The sequence below is a fragment of the Pristiophorus japonicus genome, chromosome 11 (assembly GCF_044704955.1).
Source record: "Pristiophorus japonicus isolate sPriJap1 chromosome 11, sPriJap1.hap1, whole genome shotgun sequence".
Lineage (NCBI taxonomy): Eukaryota > Metazoa > Chordata > Chondrichthyes > Pristiophoridae > Pristiophorus > Pristiophorus japonicus.
The window spans coordinates 56,816,485-56,836,614 of NC_091987.1; the positions used below are offsets into that span (position 1 = coordinate 56,816,485).

Below are 20,130 nucleotides of genomic sequence, written 5' to 3' on the forward strand. Positions count from 1 at the left end.
GGTTGTTCGTGTCCTCCTTCGTGAATACCGAACCAAAGTACTTGTTCAATTGGTCCGCCATTTCTTTGTTCCCCGTTATGACTTCCCCTGATTCTGACTGCAGGGGACCTACGTTTGTCTTTACTAACCTTTTTCTCTTTACATATCTATAGAAACTTTTGCAATCCGTCTTAATGTTCCCTGCAAGCTTCTTCTCATACTCTATTTTCCCTGCCCTAATCAAACCCTTTGTCCTCCTCTGCTGAGTTCTAAATTTCTCCCAGTCCCCAGGTTCGCTGCTATTTCTGGCCAATTTGTATGCCACTTCCTTGGCTTTAATACTATCCCTGATTTCCCTTGATAGCCACGGTTGAGCCACCTTCCCTTTTTTATTTCTATGCCAGACAGGAATGTACAATTGTTGTAGTTCATCCATGCGGTCTCTAAATGTCTGCCATTGCCCATCCACAGTCAACCCCTTAAGTATCATTCGCCAATCCATCTCAGCCAATTCACGCCTCATACCTTCAAAGTTAGCCTTCTTTAAGTTCTGGACCATGGTCTCTGAATTAACTGTTTCATTCTCCATCCTAATGCAGAATTCCACCATATTATGGTCACTCTTCCCCAAGGGGCCTCGCACAACGAGATTGCTAATTAATCCTTTCTCATTACATAACACCCAGTCTAAGATGGCCTCCCCCCTAGTTGGTTCCTCGACATATTGGTCTAAAAAACCATCCCTTATGCACTCCAGAAAATCCTCCTCCACCGTATTGCTTCCAGTTTGGTTAGCCCAATCTATGTGCATATTAAAGTCACCCATTATAACTGCTGCACCTTTGTTGCACGCACCCCTAATTTCCTGTTTGATGCCCTCCCCAACATCACTACTACTGTTTGGAGGTCTGTACACAACTCCCACTAACGTTTTTTGCCCTTTGGTGTTCTGCAGCTCTACCCATATAGATTCCACATCATCCAAGCTAATGTCCTTCCTAACTATTGCCTTAATCTCCTCCTTAACCAGCAATGCTACCCCACCTCCTTTTCCTTTTATTCTATCCTTCCTGAATGTTGAATACCCCTGGATGTTGAGTTCCCAGCCCTGCTCATCCTGGAGCCACGTCTCCGTAATCCCAATCACATCATATTTGTTAACATCTATTTGCACAGTTAATTCATCCACCTTATTGCGGATACTCCTTGCATTAAGACACAAAGCCTTTAGGCTTGTTTTTTTAACACCCTCTGTCCTTTTAGAATTTTGCTGTACAATGGCCCTTTTTGTTCTTTGCCTTGGGTTTCTCTGCCCTCCACTTTTCCTCATCTCCTTTCTGTCTTTTGTTTTTGCCTCCTTTTTGTTTCCCTCTATCTCCCTGCATTGGTTCCCATCCCCCTGCCATATTAGTTTAACTCCTCCCCAACAGCACTAGCAAACACTCCCCCGAGGACATTGGTTCCGATTCTGCCCAGGTGCAGACCGTCCGGATTGTACTGGTCCCACATCCCCCAGAACCGGTTCCAATGCCCCAGGAATTTGAATCCCTCCCTGCTGCACCATTGCTCAAGCCACGTATTCATCTGAGCTATCCTGCGATTCCTACTCTGACTAGCACGTGGCACTGGTAGCAATCCCGAGATTACTACTTTTGAGGTCCTACTTTTTAATTTAGCTCCTAGCTCCTTAAATTCATTTCGTAGGAACTCATCCCTTTTTTTACCTATGTCATTGGTACCAACGTGCACCACGACAACTGGCTGTTCTCCCTCCCTTTTTAGAATGTCCTGCACCCGCTCCGAGACATCCTTGACCCTTGCACCAGGGAGGCAACATACCATCCTGGAGTCTCGGTTGCGGCCGCAGAAACGCCTATCTATTCCCCTTACAATTGAATCCCCTATCACTATCGCTCGCCCACTCTTTTTCCTGCCCTCCTGTGCAACAGAGCCAGCCACGGTGCCATGAACTTGGCTGCTGCTGCCCACTCCTGATGAGTCATCCCCCTCAACAGCACTCAGGAATAGAAATATACTGTAATTCATATAGGGCTATTTCCAATCTAATTGAAATCAATTTCTTTCAAAATGGATTTAAACATATCTGAAGGTTAAAATATTTACTTCAATTTAAAATCAATGTAAATAATTTTTCAGTTTCAAACAATTCATTTCAAACAGCTTTAAATTTGTAACACGTGTAAGTACAACTAAAAGAAGTGTACTTGCTTTTTTGTTTTAAACAGAATTTTAAAAATATGAAAATAGTGCAAGAAATTAGTTTATTTAACACACATTTTGTGGATGAAAGAAAAGCAACTTACTGATCTTTTAAAGCGCTTGTAGCATATTTGGAAGAGTCTGTTCATACTTAGCAGGAGCTGTTAAACTGATTGGATCCATTATTGACATAGTAATTGAACAGTGTAAAATGACATTGATCTCTATCCATCAATAAAGTAATGGTTTGTTGCAAGTGTAAACAACTAAAATCCTTGTTTATCAAGGGGACCATGTGACCGTGACCAGCTTTTTTGCAAGACCCTTGGGAATGTTGCAAGGATTGTGCAGCTGCACAATCAGTGCTATGATGATTATATAATTTGATTAGGTCTATTATATTACTATAATATAAGTTATTTTACAGGAATATCTATAAGACGTGTTCTTGCTTTGATTGTAATGCCTTATCGAAGAGTTGGGCACTTTCCAACTCAGTTGCTAAAACAGCTCAAATTTACATAGAAACATAGAAAATAGGTGCAGGAGTAGGCCATTCAGCCCTTCTAGCCTGCACCGCCATTCAATGAGTTCATGGCTGAACATGCAACTTCAGTACCCCATTCCTGCTTTCTCGCCATACCCTTGATCCCCCGAGTAGTAAGGACTTCATCTAACTCCCTTTTGAATATATTTAGTGAATTGGCCTCAACAACTTTCTGTGGTAGAGAATTCCACAGGTTCACCACTCTCTGGGTGAAGAAGTTTCTCCTCATCTCGGTCCTAAATGGCTTACCCCTTATCCTTAGACTGTGACCCCTGGTTCTGGACTTCCCCAACATTGGGAACATTCTTCCTGCATCTAACCTGTCTAAACCCGTCAGAATTTTAAACGTTTCTATGAGGTCCCCTCTCATTCTTCTGAACTCCAGTGAATACAAGCCCAGTTGATTCAGTCTTTCTTGATAGGTCAGTCCCACCATCCCGGGAATCAGTCTGGTGAATCTTTGCTGCACTCCCTCAATAGCAAGAATGTCCTTCCTCAAGTTAGGAGACCAAAACTGTACACAATACTCCAGGTGTGGCCTCACCAAGGCCCTGTACAACTGTAGCAACACCTCCCTGCCCCTGTACTCAAATCCCCTCGCTATGAAGGCCAACATGCCATTTGCTTTCTTAACCGCCTGCTGTATCTGCATGCCAACCTTCAATGACTGATGTACCATGACACCCAGGTCTCGTTGCACCTCCCCTTTTCCTAATCTGTCACCATTCAGATAATAGTCTGTCTCTCTGTTTTTACCACCAAAGTGGATAACCTCACATTTATCCACATTATACTTCATCTGCCATGCATTTGCCCACTAACCTAACCTATCCAAGTCACTCTGCAGCCTCATAGCATCCTCCTCGCAGCTCACACTACCACCCAACTTAGTGTCATCTGCAAATTTGGAGATACTACATTTAATCCCCTCGTCTAAATCATTAATGTACAGTGTAAACAGCTGGGGCCCCAGCACAGAACCTTGCGGTACCCCACTAGTCACTGCCTGCCATTCTGAAAAGTACCCATTTACTCCTACTCTTTGCTTCCTGTCTGACAACCAGTTCTCAATCCACGTCAGCACACTACCCCCAATCCCATGTGCTTTAACTTTGCACATTAATCTCTTGTGTGGGACCTTGTCGAAAGCCTTCTGAAAGTCCAAATATACCACATCAACTGGTTCTCCCTTGTCCACTTTACTGGAAACATCCTCAAAATATTACAGGTTTGTCGAGCATGATTTCCCTTTCACAAATCCATGCTGACTTGGACCTATCACGTCACCATTTTCCAAATGCACTGCTATGACATCCTTAATAATTGATTCTATCATTTTACCCACTACTGAGGTCAGGCTGACCGGTCTATAATTCCCTGTTTTCTCTCTCCCTCCTTTTTTAAAAAGTGGGGTTACATTGGCTACCCTCCACTCGATAGGAACTGATCCAGAGTCAATGGAATGTTGGAAAATGACTGTCAATGCGTCAGCTATTTCCAAGGCCACCTCCTTAAGTACTCTGGGATGCAGTCCATCAGGCCCTGGAGATTTATCGGCCTTCAATCCCATCAATTTCCCCAACACAATTTCCCGACTAATAAAGATTTCCCTCAGTTCCTCCTCCTTACTAGACCATCTGACCCCTTTTATATCCGGAAGGTTGTTGGTGTCCTCCTTAGTGAATACCGAACCAAAGTACTTGTTCAATTGGTCTGCCATTTCTTTGTTCCCCGTTATGACTTCCCCTGATTCTGACTGCAGGGGACCTACGTTTGTCTTTACTAACCTTTTTCTTTTTACATACCTATAGAAACTTTTGCAATCCGCCTTAATGTTCCCTGCAAGCTTCTTCTCGTACTCCATTTTCCCTGCCCTAATCAAACCCTTTGTCTTCTTCTGCTGAGTTCTAAATTTCTCCCAGTCCCCGGGTTCGCTGCTATTTCTGGCCAATTTGTATGCCACTTCCTTGGCTTTAATACTATCCCTGATTTCCCTTGATAGCCACGGTTGAGCCACCTCCCTTTTTTATTTTTACGCCAGACAGGAATGTACAATTGTTGTAGTTCATCCATGCGGTCTCTAAATGTCTGCCATTGCCCATCCACAGTCAACCCCTTAAGTATCATTCGCCAATCTATCCTAGCCAATTCACACCTCATACCTTCAAAGTTATCCTTCTTTAAATTCTGGACCATGGTCTCTGAATTAACTGTTTCATTCTCCATCCTAATGCAGAATTCCACCATATTATGGTCACTCTTCCCCAAGGGGCCTCGCACAATGAGATTGCTAATTAATCCTCTCTCATTACACAACACCCAGTCTAAGATGGCCTCCCCCCTAGTTGGTTCCTCGACATATTGGGGATCCCTTATGCACTCCAGGAAATCCTCCTCCACCGTATTGCTTCCAGTTTGGCTCGCCCAATCTATGTGCATATTAAAGTCACCCATTATAACTGCTGCACCTTTATTGCATGCACCCCTAATTTCCTGTTTGATGCCCTCCCCAACATCACTACTACTGTTTGGAGGTCTGTACACAACTCCCACTAACGTTTTTTGCCCTTTGGTGTTCTGCAGCTCTACCCATATAGATTCCACATCATCCAAGCTAATGTCTTTCCTAACTATTGTATTAATCTCCTCTTTAACCAGCAAAGCTACCCCACCTCCTTTTCCATTTATTCTATCCTTCCTGAATGTTGAATACCCCTGGATGTTGAGTTCCCAGCCCTGATCATCCTGGAGCCACGTCTCCGTAATCCCAATCACATCATATTTGTTAACATCTATTTGCACAGTTAATTCATCCACCTTATTGCGGATACTCCTTGCATTAAGACACAAAGCCTTCAGGCTTGTTTTTTTAACACCCTTTGTCCTTTTAGAATTTTGCTGTACAGTGGCCCTTTTTGTTCTTTGCCTTGGGTTTCTCTGCCCTCCACTTTTCCTCATCTCCTTTCTGTCTTTTGCTTTTGCCTCCTTTTTGTCTCCCTCTGTCTCCCTGCATTGGTTCCCATCCCCCTGCCATATTAGTTTAACTCCTCCCCAACAGCACTAGCAAACACTCCCCCTAGGACATTGGTTCCGGTCCTGCCAAGGTGCAGACCGTCCGGTTTGTACTGGTCCCACCTCCCCCAAAACCGGTTCCAATGCCCCAGGAATTTGAATCCCTCCCTGCTGCACCACTGCTCAAGCCACGTATTCATCTGCGCTATCCTGCGATTCCTACTCTGACTAGCACGTGGCACTGGTAGCAATCCCGAGATTACTACTTTTGAGGTCCTACTTTTTAATCTAGCTCCTACAGTACAGAAATTAATTTTTAAAATGGTGGTTACAACATGAGAATTGAAAAAGTTGGCGATGCAACTGTTCTACAATTTGTATTGATACAAACATTACCCAGTGGCCGTTGCAGTATTGCTGAAGTACAGCTTTCAGAAGAGGCTGTTTAATTAATGATTTTATCTAAAAAGTAGCCTGTGGCAACTACTGTACTTTTTTTGTTTTAGTTTTCAATTGTAAGCTTACTGAGGAAATGGAGTATACCTGTATTAGTAAGTTATCTTTTTATAAGGTTTATCTATAAATTGTGGACCCATAAACAAATATTATTGTATGATGGTTAGTATCCTTAAAAATACTGTTTCCTGCCTGGAATGAAGAGATTTAAAAAATGTACTTTAAAAGGAAGTAATTAATGTTCCCTTTATATGCTGTCTTTGGTTAACATTTCAAGAACCAAACTAAGCCCACACACCACGTCTGCCAATAGAACCAAATATTTTAAGTTGCTACCAATTTAAATAATTTTAATTATTTTCTGTTTAACAAATTTTCACAATCCATACATGGCTTAATTCAGTCACAAAATATAAGAAGGAAAGAATTTGCATTTACATAGTACCTTTTAGATCCTCAGCATATCCAAAGTGCTTTAAAGCCAATGAAGTCTGGTCACTTGTTTTGTAAGCAAATACAACAATCACTTTGCACAGAGGACTCGCAAACAGCAATGAAAAAAATGATCAATTTATCTGTTTTTGGTGGTATTGGTTGAGGGACAAATGTTGGCCTGGGTACCAGTAGAACTCCCCTGCTTTTCTTCATATAGCAGGGTCTTTACATCCACCTGAGCAGGCAGATTAATATCTCACTCTGAAAGGTGGAAGAGCTGCCACTGAGCCAAGATTGACGCTTAATGTAAAAAAAGAATTACCAGCTGGTTTATTTAACTTGAAGAGAAATGGATCTTGGTTACTTCAGATGTCATGACTATTAAGAATTAAAGCATTGTGTGTATACATTAATCAAGTTGTTAAAATGAGGCAAACTAATTTTGAACAGCCAACCATTCTAAAATGGTAATGTTGTACGGTGCATTGACTACTACACACACATCATTCATACAGTATGACTAAAGTAATATAGTCTTAATGGTGCAACTGTCCACTGTATAATATCTCTTTATGGTCACCTAAGGGAAGGCCAGGCCATCATTTTTGTTATTGATAGCAGTGACAAGTTGAGGATGGTGGTTGCCAAAGAAGAGCTTGACACACTTCTTAATCATCCAGGTAGGATCATTTATCTTTGTTTCTGTTTTAATTTTAACTTCAAAAATATTAATTCATCTTCTTCCAACAGCTATAAAAATATACAAAAGCAGTGGTCTTCCTAGCAAAAGCTGGTGTAAGTTTAAAAAAATATATTACTAACTATTCCAGTGTTCAAGGTAAGGTGTGAATTTATTACTGAGGCTTTCATGATTGTTCCAGCTGCAGCACAAGCTGCCTAATAAGCTTCTTCAATGTGCCTATGATAAAGATTATTCTGGCATCGAGAAAGCTTTTGCTGACTGCTGAGCTAAATGGTAGAACTGCTTATGATTATGCCTGTTGCTAATTACACTTGGATTAAGATGCCATCAATTCTTTTTTGAATAAATAAGATGTTCCACAAAAAATAATTGTCTTGATCAAAATTATTGTGATGATTTCTCCTTTTTGCTGGTTCTGTTTGATATAGAAATTGTTCCTAGGTGAAATCTGTTCAGTTGAAATAAGCTCCTTAGGCGATGACATTTCAAAGAAGCACTTGCATTTTAAAAATGTTTAGTTTCTTAAGAAAGCAATGATGAAGGAACGTTAATTTGGTACAGCTGCCATGAAGGCATTGCCACAATGCTGCAGTAACATTTGAGTAAAATAAAATCAAGAATTTGGTCTATCTCATACATTGCTGTATACTAATATAGTTGCAATGAATGTTTCGGTGTGTTTTAATTTTGCTAAAATAGGGGACTGAAGGCCTTTGTTTTACAGCACTCTCATGTCTACAGGTGATTCCTACATTTCACAGGAAGCAATGGTAATTACTGCCTCAATGGCTCGTGAGAGTTTATGCAGTGAGTAGCTGAGCCATATAGACCAGAAAGGAGCGGGTTCAATCACTGTTCTGTGCTGAGTTAGCTGATCTCAGATGGCGCAGCAGTCGTGGCACTACAATTGGACTTGGAGCCCTTGGGTTAGGAGAGGGAAATAGTCCAGGGTTTCTGAGTATGCATTTGTGTGTGTATTTTAAGTGAGGTCAGGATTAGATGCAGCTGATACATACCCCATGTTGAATAGGCTGCCAGTATTTGCTGTCTAGAATCTCAGTGGCAACTTGGGCAAGATACTGGAGGCTGACCATTGCCTTGGAACCACACTGTGGAAAGAGTTAATCTGTTCAGGAGGGGAAGACAAGGGAAAAATTAGTAAGACAATCTTTTAATGTCGAAACTTGCCCATGGGGCGCAAACTAAGAAGAAGGAAAGAGAACAAACAGTTTAGATTCACACACAGGCTGGTTAATGTGAAGGCATGAAACAGACCCTACACGGGGTGAAAGTAGAAGTGAATAAAGTTGGCAAAGTTAGGAGGGGGCTGGATAGTGTTTTGGTGAAACAGTGATTGTAAGAGATGGAGTATAGTGTTTTTTTTTTTTACTTTGGGACTGGCCAGATGGTTATTCCTTTATTCCTAATTACAAAAGCACCAAATTAGTGGAGTTTTAGGCCCCGTTTGTTTTCTGTTTCTTCCAAACTGGCTGCTTTATGTTCCTAGAATCTAAAATATATCTTTACTATGCAACAAACTAGCATAGCAGTTTCATTGTTTCTATACTTTCATGATATATTTTCACTTATGGTTTGTATAGGAAAAACCTACAAGAAAATGGACAGGAATTTACAGGAAATACAGGAGTAAAAGCGCTCACAGTATACATAAGGTCTGATTTGATCTGGAGTATTACTTAATCGCCTGAAGTCCCCATGCCAGAAACATGCCAGAACATTTATTATAACTGTTAGTAAACACAGTGAAAGTGGATGAATTTCTTTAGGAATATAAACTTTTGGGACCTATGCTGTTTTAGGCCAAGCAGGTAATTCACTTCATAATAACCTATTTACTAATATTTATTAGATGTTTGGATAATGGTTTCAAACATGCAGTAATTGTCTAGAATGCAATTTTGTGGCACAAAATACTTGTTTCAAATAAAACACAGAGTTAGGGGGCAAAAAAAAAAGACTTTTGCCCTCTGATTTTACACAGCTATGACTGCCTATTGAAGCACATGCTAAACTGATTATTCCCTGTTGTAGCCCTGGACAGAAGAAAAATAAATATTAATCCCAGTCATTAGCAGCTATATTAAAATGTTTATGCTCTGATTGCAAAAACGCTCCTTTTGTGTGTAATTGTACTGAGAGTAGCCTCACAAATTATTTGTCAGGATCATCGGCTGTATTTTTTCATAGTATATAGTTGGAACAAAATAAATTTTAGCTTTATTAACTTTTTAAAAAAAAAAATACTGATTTTGCTTTCAGACATTAAACACAGACGAATTCCAATTTTATTTTTTGCAAACAAGATGGATCTCAGAGATGCATTGTCATCTGTCAAGGTTTCTCAGATGTTGCGTTTAGAAAATATCAAGGATAAGGCATGGCATATTTGGTAAGCGGAATTGCAACCTATATATGTTAACATGTATGTTTCTCTATAACTATGTAGTGCTGAATGCTTGTAGAATTATGATTCAAGTGGATACCTTCAGCTCTATCCTATAATTAAAGAGACATCTGGTTTTGGATCTAGTCACGTGGTCAAATATCTTAAGGACAGTTGACATTTCAAGTAAATACTATGGTTAAGGATCAGACATGTTTTAAATTGGACAACCTGTCAATATGGTGCAGAATTGATGCTTTGCCATCAGAGGTCAGCGCAGGATGTAAATACCCTGTACTGTCACAAAATCCACTAAAGTGTCCAGGGCCACAACATAATTACTGCATCTATTTTTGTTCCATATTGATTCTTGAAAATTACATGTGAGAATTCAAATGGGCTCCAGTTTTAGATCTGATAGCAGAATAATTTTGAATTGATGACATCTTGAAGTTTTATTTTTGGGTGCAGTTTCTGCTTTTGATTAAAGTTGTGAAGGAAAAAATGACAAAATCCACAGCAGGCCACACAATTTCTCCTTACCCCATTATTGATATATTAATGAAGCTTAACACTGAACCTCTTCTTTAAAGGTATTATAAACCGTAGTTTTGAATATGCTATTTTAAAGCCTAATTTCAGTTGAATAGAGTTCTCCTGTAAAAAGCTATATTCTTGTCTCTTCCTCAAAATATACCTTGATGTAATAATTATAATTAGATTATTTAATTCTGAGGTGACACATCAGATTAATCAAGGTGGCTGCCCTCTCAGCCAAATGCTGCCATTTTCTTGATGTTTCCGAGTATAGGGCCCTAGAGTAAAATGGGTTTGATGATCCTTGGGCAGTGGCTCCCCATGTTTTCAGACATTAAGAACATAAGAACATGAGAAATAGGAACAGGAGTAGGCCATACGGCCCCTCAAGCCTGCTCCGCCATTCAATAAGATCATGGCTGATCTGATCATGAACTCAGTTCCACTTCCCCACCCGCTCCCCATAACCTCTTATCCCCTTATCGTTTAAGAAACAGTCTATATCTGTCTTAAATGTATTCAATGTCCCAGCTTCCACAGCTCTCTGAGGCAGCAAATTCCACAGATTTACAATCCTCTGAGAGAAGAAATTTCTCCTCATCTCTGTTTTAAATGGGCGGCCCCTTTATTCTAAGATCATGCCCTCTAGTTCGAGTCTCCCCCATCGGTGGAAACATCCTCTCTGCATCCACCTTGTCAAGCCCCCTCATAATCTTATACATTTTGATAAGATCACCTCTCATTCTACTGAATCCCAATGAGTAGCCCAACCTACTCAACCTTTCCTCATGTCAACCCCTTCATAGAAACATAGAAAATAGGTGCAGGAGTAGGCCATTCGGCCCTTCGAGCCTGCACCACCATTCAATATGATCATGGCTGATCATGCAACTTCAGTACCCCATTCCTGCTTTCTCTTCATACCCCTTGATCCCTTTAGCCGTAAGGGCCACATCTAACTCCCTGTTGAATATATCTAACGAACTGGCCTCAACAACTTTCTGTGGTAGAGAATGCTCACAACTCTCTTGAGTGAAGAAGTTTTTCCTCATCTTGGTCCTAAATGGCTTACCCCTTATCCTTAGACTGTGACCCCTGGTTCTGGACTTCCCCAACATCGGGATCATTCTTTCTGCATCTAACCTGTCCAATCCCGTCAGAATTTTATGTTTCTATGAGATCCCCTCACATTCGTCTAAATTCCAGTGAATATAAGCCTAATCAACCCAGTCTTTCTTCATATGTCAGTCCTGTCACCCCGGGAATCAGTCTGGTGAACCTTCGCTGCACTCCATCAATAGCAAGAATGTCCTTCCTCAGATTAGGAGACCAAAACTGTACACAATATTCAAAGACCTGTACAACTGTAGTAAAACCTCCCTGCTCCTATACTCAAATCCTCTCACTATGAAGGCCAACATGCCATTTGCTGCCTTCACCGCCTGCTGAACCTGCATGCCAACTTTCAATGACTGATGTACCATGACACCCAGGTCTCGTTGCACCTCTCCTTTTACTAATCTGTCACCATTCAGATAATAATTTGCCTTCCTGTTTTTACTACCAAAGTGAATATCCCCGGAATCAACCTAGTGAACCTTCTCTAAACTGCCTCCAAAGCAAGAATATCCTTTCGTAAATATGGAAACCAAAACTGCATGCAGTATTCCAGGTGTGGCCTCACCAATACCTTGTATAGCTGTAGCAATATTTCCCTGCTTTTATACTCCATCCCCTTTGCAATAAAGGCCAAGATACCATTGGCCTCCCTGATCACTTGCTGAACTGGCATACTATCCTTTTGTGTTTCATGCACAAGTACCCCCAGGTCCCGCTGTACTGCGACACTTTGCAATCTTTCTGCATTTAAATAATAACTTGCTCTTTGATTTTTTTCTGCCAAAGTGCATGACCTCACACTTTCCAACATTATACTCCATCTGCCAAATTTTTGCCCAATCACTTAGCCTGTCTATGTCCTTTTGCAGATTGTTTGTGTCCTTCTCACACATTGCTTTTCCTCCCATCTTTGTATCATCAGCAAACTTGGCTACGTTACATTCAGTCCCTTCTTCCAAGTCGTTAATATAGATTGTAAATAGTTGGGGTCCCAGTACTGATCATTGTGGCACCCCACTGGTTACTGGTTGCCAACCAGAGAATGAATCATTTATCCTGACTCTCTGTTTTCTGTTAGTTAGTCAATCTTCTATCCATGCTTAATATATTACCCCCAACCCCATGTATTTTTATCATGTGCAGTAACCTTTTATGTGGCACCTTGTCAAATGCCTTCTGGAAGTCCAAATACACCACATCCACTGGTTCCCCTTTATCCACCCTGTTTGTTACATCCTCAAAGAACTCTAGCAAATTTGTCAGACATGACTTCCCCTTCATAAATCCATGCTGACTCTGCCTGACTGAATTTTGCTTTTCCAAATGTCCTGCTGCTACTACTTTAATAATGGACTCCAACATTTTCCCAACCACAGATGTTAGGCTAACTGGTCTATAGTTTCCTGCTTTTTGTCTGCCTCCTTTTTTAAATAGGGGCGTGACATTTGCAGTTTTCCAATCTGCTGGGACCTCCCCAGAATCCAGGGAATTTTGGTAAATTACAACCAATGCATCCACAATCCCTGCCGCTACTTCTCTTAAGACCCTAGGATGCAAGTCGTCGGGTCCAAGGGATTTATCTGCCTTTAGTCCCATTATCTTACTGAGTACCACCTCCTTAGTCCTCCTAAGGTCTACTCCATGCTAATTCGTCCAGCATGTTCCAGTGCAGCTTAGCAGCTTGTAGTGTACTACAAAACTGCACACAAACAATGAACAAGGCTCATTTATGGACCCAGAATTTATTTAAATGAGGCCAAAGTCCTGTAAAATGACTGTTCGTGCTGGAGCAACACTCGTCACTCAGTGCCCATTACAAGGAAGGGCCATGGGGATTTTTCTTTCCTGGATGGCCCTGACCTTGCATTAGAGCTATCCAGTTTACCTATTGCAAGACTGTTGGGTCTGGAATTTACGTTCCTGGCTGCCTCTGTTTTGCCCCAGAGGGACGGCAATGGCAGCGGTGAGCTCTTCTGGGTGGCCTTCCAGCTTCCAGCACCCCACTGGGGTTTTCGGGGCCGGTTTCGGCGGGGCATTACCGCCCGGAAGAAACGAGCCAGTGTGCAATGCCCCTGGTTGCGACACCTGCTTGATTTTTGCCTCGCACCCGACCGTAGCGCTGCGTAGAGCGCCGTGCTGGGACCGCCTGTGAAAATGGGCAGTCCCAGCAGTAGTGCTGCAGAGAGATGAGTAATGTTGACCTCAGGTAAGTGTGATAGTTGTTTTTTTGCAATTTATGTGGTGGTGGCGTGAGGTATTTTTTGGGAATGTTTTTAGGTTTTTTTCTCCCCAGGCCTCTGAGTGCTCCAAGGCATGCTCAGCCGGCTTAGCGCCCTAAGGGAGGTGTGCAATGCCTCCCTCAATGCTCTGCCTCACACTCGGAGCCCAGCTGCCCAATTTTGATAACTGAGGTGCAAACTTTTTCCAAATGGTATCAGGACCGCCCCGCCACCATTAACGTCCTGAAATCGCCCCGCCACCATTAACGTCCTGAAATCTTAAAAGCCAAAAATCCACCCCTTAGTTCCTGAAAAGGCCAATTTCACTTGGGGGTCCATCTCCTCACTCGTGAGAGTGACATTTTAATATTGAAATGGGCTGATCTTTCATTGTCATGCAAGGTCAGCTCATTTGAGCGCAGACATCACCGCGTCTAAAGAGCAGGGGCTTTGAGCTGGAACCACGCAATCAGCCCTGCTCCCAGAAATATCCCACCACTGATTATTTTCAGTTAGTAGCAGCAGCTGCTGAAAATGAGGTTGCATGAAGAGAAGTCACATTTTGTCTCATCAACTTTGGAAGTGTTGAAGCTGCCACCTCCTGGTATTTTTTTGTGTGTGTTTTGAAAGGTTTAACCTGTAAATAAAACAAAATTGAATGAAAACGCAAAGATACTCAAAGGGTACCATCTACGAGATGCACTGCAGCAACTCACCAAGGCTTCTTCGGCAGCACCTCCTAAACCCACGACCTCAACCACCTAGAAGGACCAGGGCAGCAGGCGCATGGGAACACCATCACCTCCAAGTTGCACACTATCCTGACTTGGAAATATATCGCCGTTCCTTCATCGTCGCTGAGTCAAAATCCTGGAACTCCCTAACAGCACCGTGGGAGTACCTTCACCATTAGGACTGCAGCAGTTCAAGAAGGTGGCTCACCAGTACCTTCTCAAGGGCAATTAGGGATGGGCAATAAATGCTGGCCTTGACAGCGACGCCTACATCCCAGGAATGAATGTTTAAAAAAAAGAAGACGCTGTTCCTTAACGGACTATCTTGCAGTTGAGGTATCTTGGGGTGAGGTCCACTGAAAATGTGCAGCAGGCAATCCTGGAGGTGAGAACACTCTACACTGCAAAGAATCCACTGAATAGTGTTATAAAATACCTCTGTGCTACCATGGTTATATATAACTTTCATCATTATCCTAGGAAGAAGGTAATGTAGAAAAGGGTGGGGGAATAATGTTTCCCACAAGATTATTGTAGAATAATGGTATGAGTTGCTCACAACCTTTGGTTTATGAAACACATATGTGCTTCTGATAGGGACTTTCAAAAAGTGTGTATCAGGAAATTGCAGGGGTATTCCCCATGATTTTCTGTCAATTAATGTGTGCTCCTGAGGTATGAGGCTCCCTGCCAGGACCATGATTTAGTAAAATAGGCTCTGTAGTGTATTCTTGAAACCTGCTTTGAACAAATGTATGTTGGGTGAAGTGGACAGTATTGTATTTTCTGGAGTCTGACAGAAAGTATAGACAGATGGGTACTATAGTTTGCATCTGATGGTGGCTTTGATCTTTTTTTCAGTGCCAGCGATGCTATAAAAGGAGAAGGACTACAAGAAGGTGTTGATTGGCTCCAAGGTATAATTTGTAGCTGTACAATGTTGCATTTAACTCTCTCCATTTTAAATCCTCAGAAAACATCTTGCACAGTAAACTTCATGCATTTGTTTTTATTCCTTCCTTGTATGGCATTGTCTTTTTATGTTTTCCTGTTCTCTGCATTCAGATCAGATTACACAGTAAGTACTGTATTAGCACTTTGGCTATTCCATGGAGCATATGTCGATATTTCCATTTAAGACTCCATGCTGATGAATGTATATCCACAGACAGACCAACAGTAAAAAATAAATGAAACCATGATAAAAGCGTAAATGACTTCAAAAATCCTGGCCTATTTCATAATTAGAAAATTAGCTCTGAACTTCAGAGGCAAAAACATAGTTATTAAATTATAGATTTTGATTGGCTGAAGAGAAGAAAGAGCTTGCATTGGGTCTCTTTTATCTTTTGAAAAGAGAAGGCTGAGGGTTGACCGAATAGAGATCTTTAACATTATGAAAGATTTTGATAGAGTAGATATAGAGAGAATGCTTCCACTTGTGGGAAATAGCATAACTAGAGGCCATCAATATAAGATAGTCACCAAGAAATCAAATAGGGAATTCAGAAGAAATTTCTTTATCCAGAGAGTGGTGCAAATGTGAAACTCGCTTCCACAGGGAATGGTTGAAGCAAATATTATAGATGCATTTAAGGGGAAGCTTGACAAGCATATGAGGGAGAAGGGAATAGAGAGTTATGCTGACAATTAAATGAGGAAAGATGCTAGGAGGCTCGAGTGGAGCTTAAACGTCAGAATGGACTTGTTGGGCCGAATGGCTTGTTTCTGTGCCATATAAGAACATAAGAAATAGGAACAGGAGTAGGCCATACGGCCCCTTAAGCCTACTCCGCCATTCAATAAGATCATGGCTAATCTGATCATGAACTCAGATCCACTTCCCCGTCCGCTTCCCATAACCCCTTATCCCCTTATCGCTCAAGAAACTGTCTCTTTCTGTCTTAAATTTATTCAATGTCCCAGCTTCCACAGCTTTCCGAGGCAGCAAATTCCACAGATTCACAACCCTCTGAGAGAAGAAATTCCTCGTCAACTCTGTTTTAAATGGGTGGCCCCTTATTCTAAGATCGTGCTCTCTAGTTCTAGTCTCCCCTCTGTGGAAACATCCTCTCTGCATCCACCTTGTCAAGCCCCCTCATAATCTTATACTTTTCGATAAGATCACCTCTCATTCTTCTGAACTCCAATGAGTAGAGGCCCAACCTACTCAACCTTTCCTCATAAGTCAACCTCCTCATCTCCGAAATCAACCTTGTGAACCTTCTATGAACTGCCTCCAAAGCAAGTATATCCTTTTGTAAATATGGAAACTAAAACTGCACGCAGTATTCCAGGTGTGACCTCACCAATACCTTCTATAGCTATAGCAAGACTTCCCTGCTTTTATACTCCATCCCCCTGATCACTTGCTGTACCTGCATACTATCCTTTTGTGTTTCATGCACATGTACCCCCAGGTCCCTCTGTACAGCGGCACTTTGCAATCTTTTTCCATTTAAATAATAACTTGCTCTTTGATTTTTTTTCTGCCAGAGTGCATGATCTCACACTTTCCAACATTATACTCCATCTGCCAAATTTTTGCCCACTCACCTAGCCTATCTATGTCCTTATGCAGATTTTTTGTGTCCTCACACATTGCTTTTCCTCCCATCTTTGTATCGTCAACAAACTTGGTTACTTTACACTCAGTCCCTTCTTCCAAGTCGTTAATATAGATTGTAAATAGTTGGGGTCCCAGCGCTGATCCCTGCGGCAATCCACTAGTTACTGGTTGCCAACCCGAGAATGAATCATTTATCCCGACTCTCTGTTTTCTGTTAGTTAGCCAATCCTCTATCCATGCTAATATATTATCCCCAACCCTGTGAATTTTTATCTTGTGCAGTAACCTTTTATGTGGCCTTCAAAAAGTCAAAATGCACCACATCCACTGGTTCCCCTTTATCCACCCTGTTCGTTACATCCTCAAAGAATTCCTGCAAATTTGTCAAACGTGACTTCCCCTTCATAAATCCATGTTGACTCTGCCTGACCGAATTTTGCTTTTCCAAATGTCCTGCTACTGCTTCTTTAATAATGGACTCCAACAAATTCCGAACCACAGATTTTAGGCTAACTGGTCTATAGCTTCCTGCTTTTTGTTTGCCTCTTTTTAAATCGGGGCATTACATTTGTAGTTTTCCAATCTGCTGGGACCTCCCCAGAATCCAGGGAATTTTGGTAAATTACAACCAATGCTTCCACAATCCCTGCCACTACTTCTCAAGACCCAAGGATGCAAGCCATCAGGTCCAGGAGATTTATCTGCCTTTATCCCCATTATCTTACTGAGTACCACCTCCTTAGTGATTGCGATATCCTATGTAATCCTATGTATTTTATAATGTGCCATGTTGCCACTTAGAAGCATCTGATCGATGTAACAATGAATTACTTTGAAGGGCCATCACTTTTCTGTAGGCAAACATACCAGGATCCCACAAGCAGCAGTGAGGTGAAGAATCAATTAATCTGTTTTTGATGACCATTTACAACAGGAACTTGTATTTAGATAGCACCGTAAAAAATGAGCTGGTTGGGTGTCTCGGAGACTCCCCTTGCGGGATAAACTAACGCCTCATGTCCCTTTGGCTCACCCTAGCCTGGAACCAGTGCGCTACGGTCATCAGTGCGTATGCCCCAACACGAGAAGCTACAGACGAGACCAAAGAGAAATTCTATTCCAGCCTTGAATAATCTCTGACCCGAGCCCTACCGGGCGACAAGCTGATCCTCCTTGGGAGTTTAACCCGAGAGTTGGAAAGGACACGGACTTCTGGGGAGGTGTGATCGGTGGGGCTGGTGGGGAGGGAAAGCCAACTTTCAACGGTACCCTCCTCCTGACAAAATGCTTAGAACATGGTCTTGTCATAACCAACAACTTGTTCCGTCAGAGGGACAAATACAATGCCTCACGGCAACAACCTCGCTCCAAGACTGGCATCTGCTAGACTACGTCATCGTCCGAGCGAGGGACCGCAAGGACGTCCGCATCACCCACGTCATGACGAGATCTGACGACTGCTGGACTGACCGCCTAATCCGCTCTGTCATTTCCATCACTGTAGCTCCAAAAGAGCGGTGGCAACCGAAACGCTGCCGCGGGAAAATCAACGGTCGAGCACTCAAAGACCCCAGTCAGCCAGCGTCTCACAACCAATCTGACGACTTCCAGTGAACCAGAGACGCAGTGTCCACAGTGCCTGGTCTGCCCTCAAGGCCTCCATAATGAGCACCGGTGAAGAGACGCTTGGTCACTCCACCCGGAAACATAAAGACTGGTTCGGCAAGAACAGCCAGGAGATCCAGGAGTTAATAAGCCACAGGCGCAAGGCATTCTTGAACTGGAAACAGCAACACAACTTTGCAATGAGGGAGGAGGAGTGTGAAATATTAGACGAGATAAACATAGTGAGAGGGGAAATATTAAGGGGTTTAGCAGCTTTGAAAGTGGATAAATCCCCAAACCCGGATGAAATGTATCCCAGACTGTTGAGAAGGAAAAGAATAAATAGCAGAGAATCTGCCCATCATTTTCCAGTCCTCTCTGGCTACAGGTGTGGTGCCAGAGGACTGCTAATGTTGTACCTTTGTTTAAAAAGGGATAAAAAGAAAACCAAGTAATTACAGGCCAGTCAGCCTAACAGTTGTGGGAAAATGATTGGAAAAAATCCTGAGGGACAGGATAAATCTTCACTTGGAAAGACATGGATTAATCAAGGACAGTCAGCATAGATTTGTTAAGAGAAGGTCGTGACTAACTTGGTAGAATTTTTTGAGAAGATGACCAGGAGAGTTGATGAGGGCAGTGCTGTAGTGTATATGGATCTTAGCAAAGCTTTTGATAAGGTCCCACATGGCAGACTGCTCACGAAAGTAAAAGCCCATGGGATCCAGGGCAAAGTGACAAGTTGAATCCAAACTTGGCTCAGAGGCAGGAAGTAAAGAGTAATGATTGATGGGTGTTTTTGTGACTGGAAGCCGTATCCAGTGGGGTTCCATACGGCTTGGTGCTGGGTTCCTTGCTTTTTGTGGTATATATCAATTACTTGGACTTGAATGTTGGGGGTATGATTAAGAAGTTTGCAGATGACACTAATATAGGCTGTGTGGTTGATAATGAAGAAGAAAGCTGCGGATTGCAGGAAGACCAATGTACTGGTCAGGTGGGCGGAACAATGGCAAATAGAATTCAATCCGGATAAGTGTGAGGTAGTGCATTTGGGGAAGTCTAACAAGGCAAGAGAAGACACATTAAATGGAACGACACTGAAAAGTGTCGAAGAACAAAGGGACCTTGGAGTGCAGGTCCACAGTTCCCTAAAGGTAGCAGGCCAGTTAGATAAGGTGGTTAAGAAGGCATATGGAATACTTGCCTTTATTAGTTGAGGCATGGAATACAAGAACAAGGAGGTTATGCTTGAACTGTATAAAACACTAGTTAGGTCGCAGCTGGAGCACTGTGCAGTTCTGGTCACCACATTACAGGAAAGATGTGATTGCGCTGGAAAGGATGCAGAGGAGATTTACAAGAATGTTCCCTGGACTGGAGAATTTTGGCTGTGAGGAAAGATTGGAGATACTGGGTCTGTTTTCTCTGAAACAGTAGATGCTGAGGGAAACCTGATTGAGGTGTATAAAATTATGACGGGCCTGGATAGAGTAGATAGGAAGGACCTGTTCCCTTGGCAGAGGGATCAACAAATTTAAATTGGGGAGAGGTTTAGAGGAGATATGAGGGGAAATTTCTTCACCCAGAG

The 20,130-nt window shown here is 42.2% G+C and overlaps 1 protein-coding gene across 5 annotated transcripts in view; it reads left to right on the forward strand.

Moving 5' to 3' along the window:
* The window catches only part of arl6 (ARF like GTPase 6), a 65,750-nt gene that overhangs the window by 27,169 nt on the left and 18,451 nt on the right, over positions 1–20,130 (forward strand). For all 5 annotated transcript variants that reach the window (XM_070892910.1, XM_070892913.1, XM_070892915.1 and 2 more), the window contains 3 exons: positions 7,235–7,329; positions 9,633–9,762; positions 15,227–15,282. In XM_070892910.1, coding sequence (XP_070749011.1) covers positions 7,235–7,329; positions 9,633–9,762; positions 15,227–15,282 — 281 coding nt within the window. The remainder of the gene's footprint in view (positions 1–7,234; positions 7,330–9,632; positions 9,763–15,226; positions 15,283–20,130) is intronic.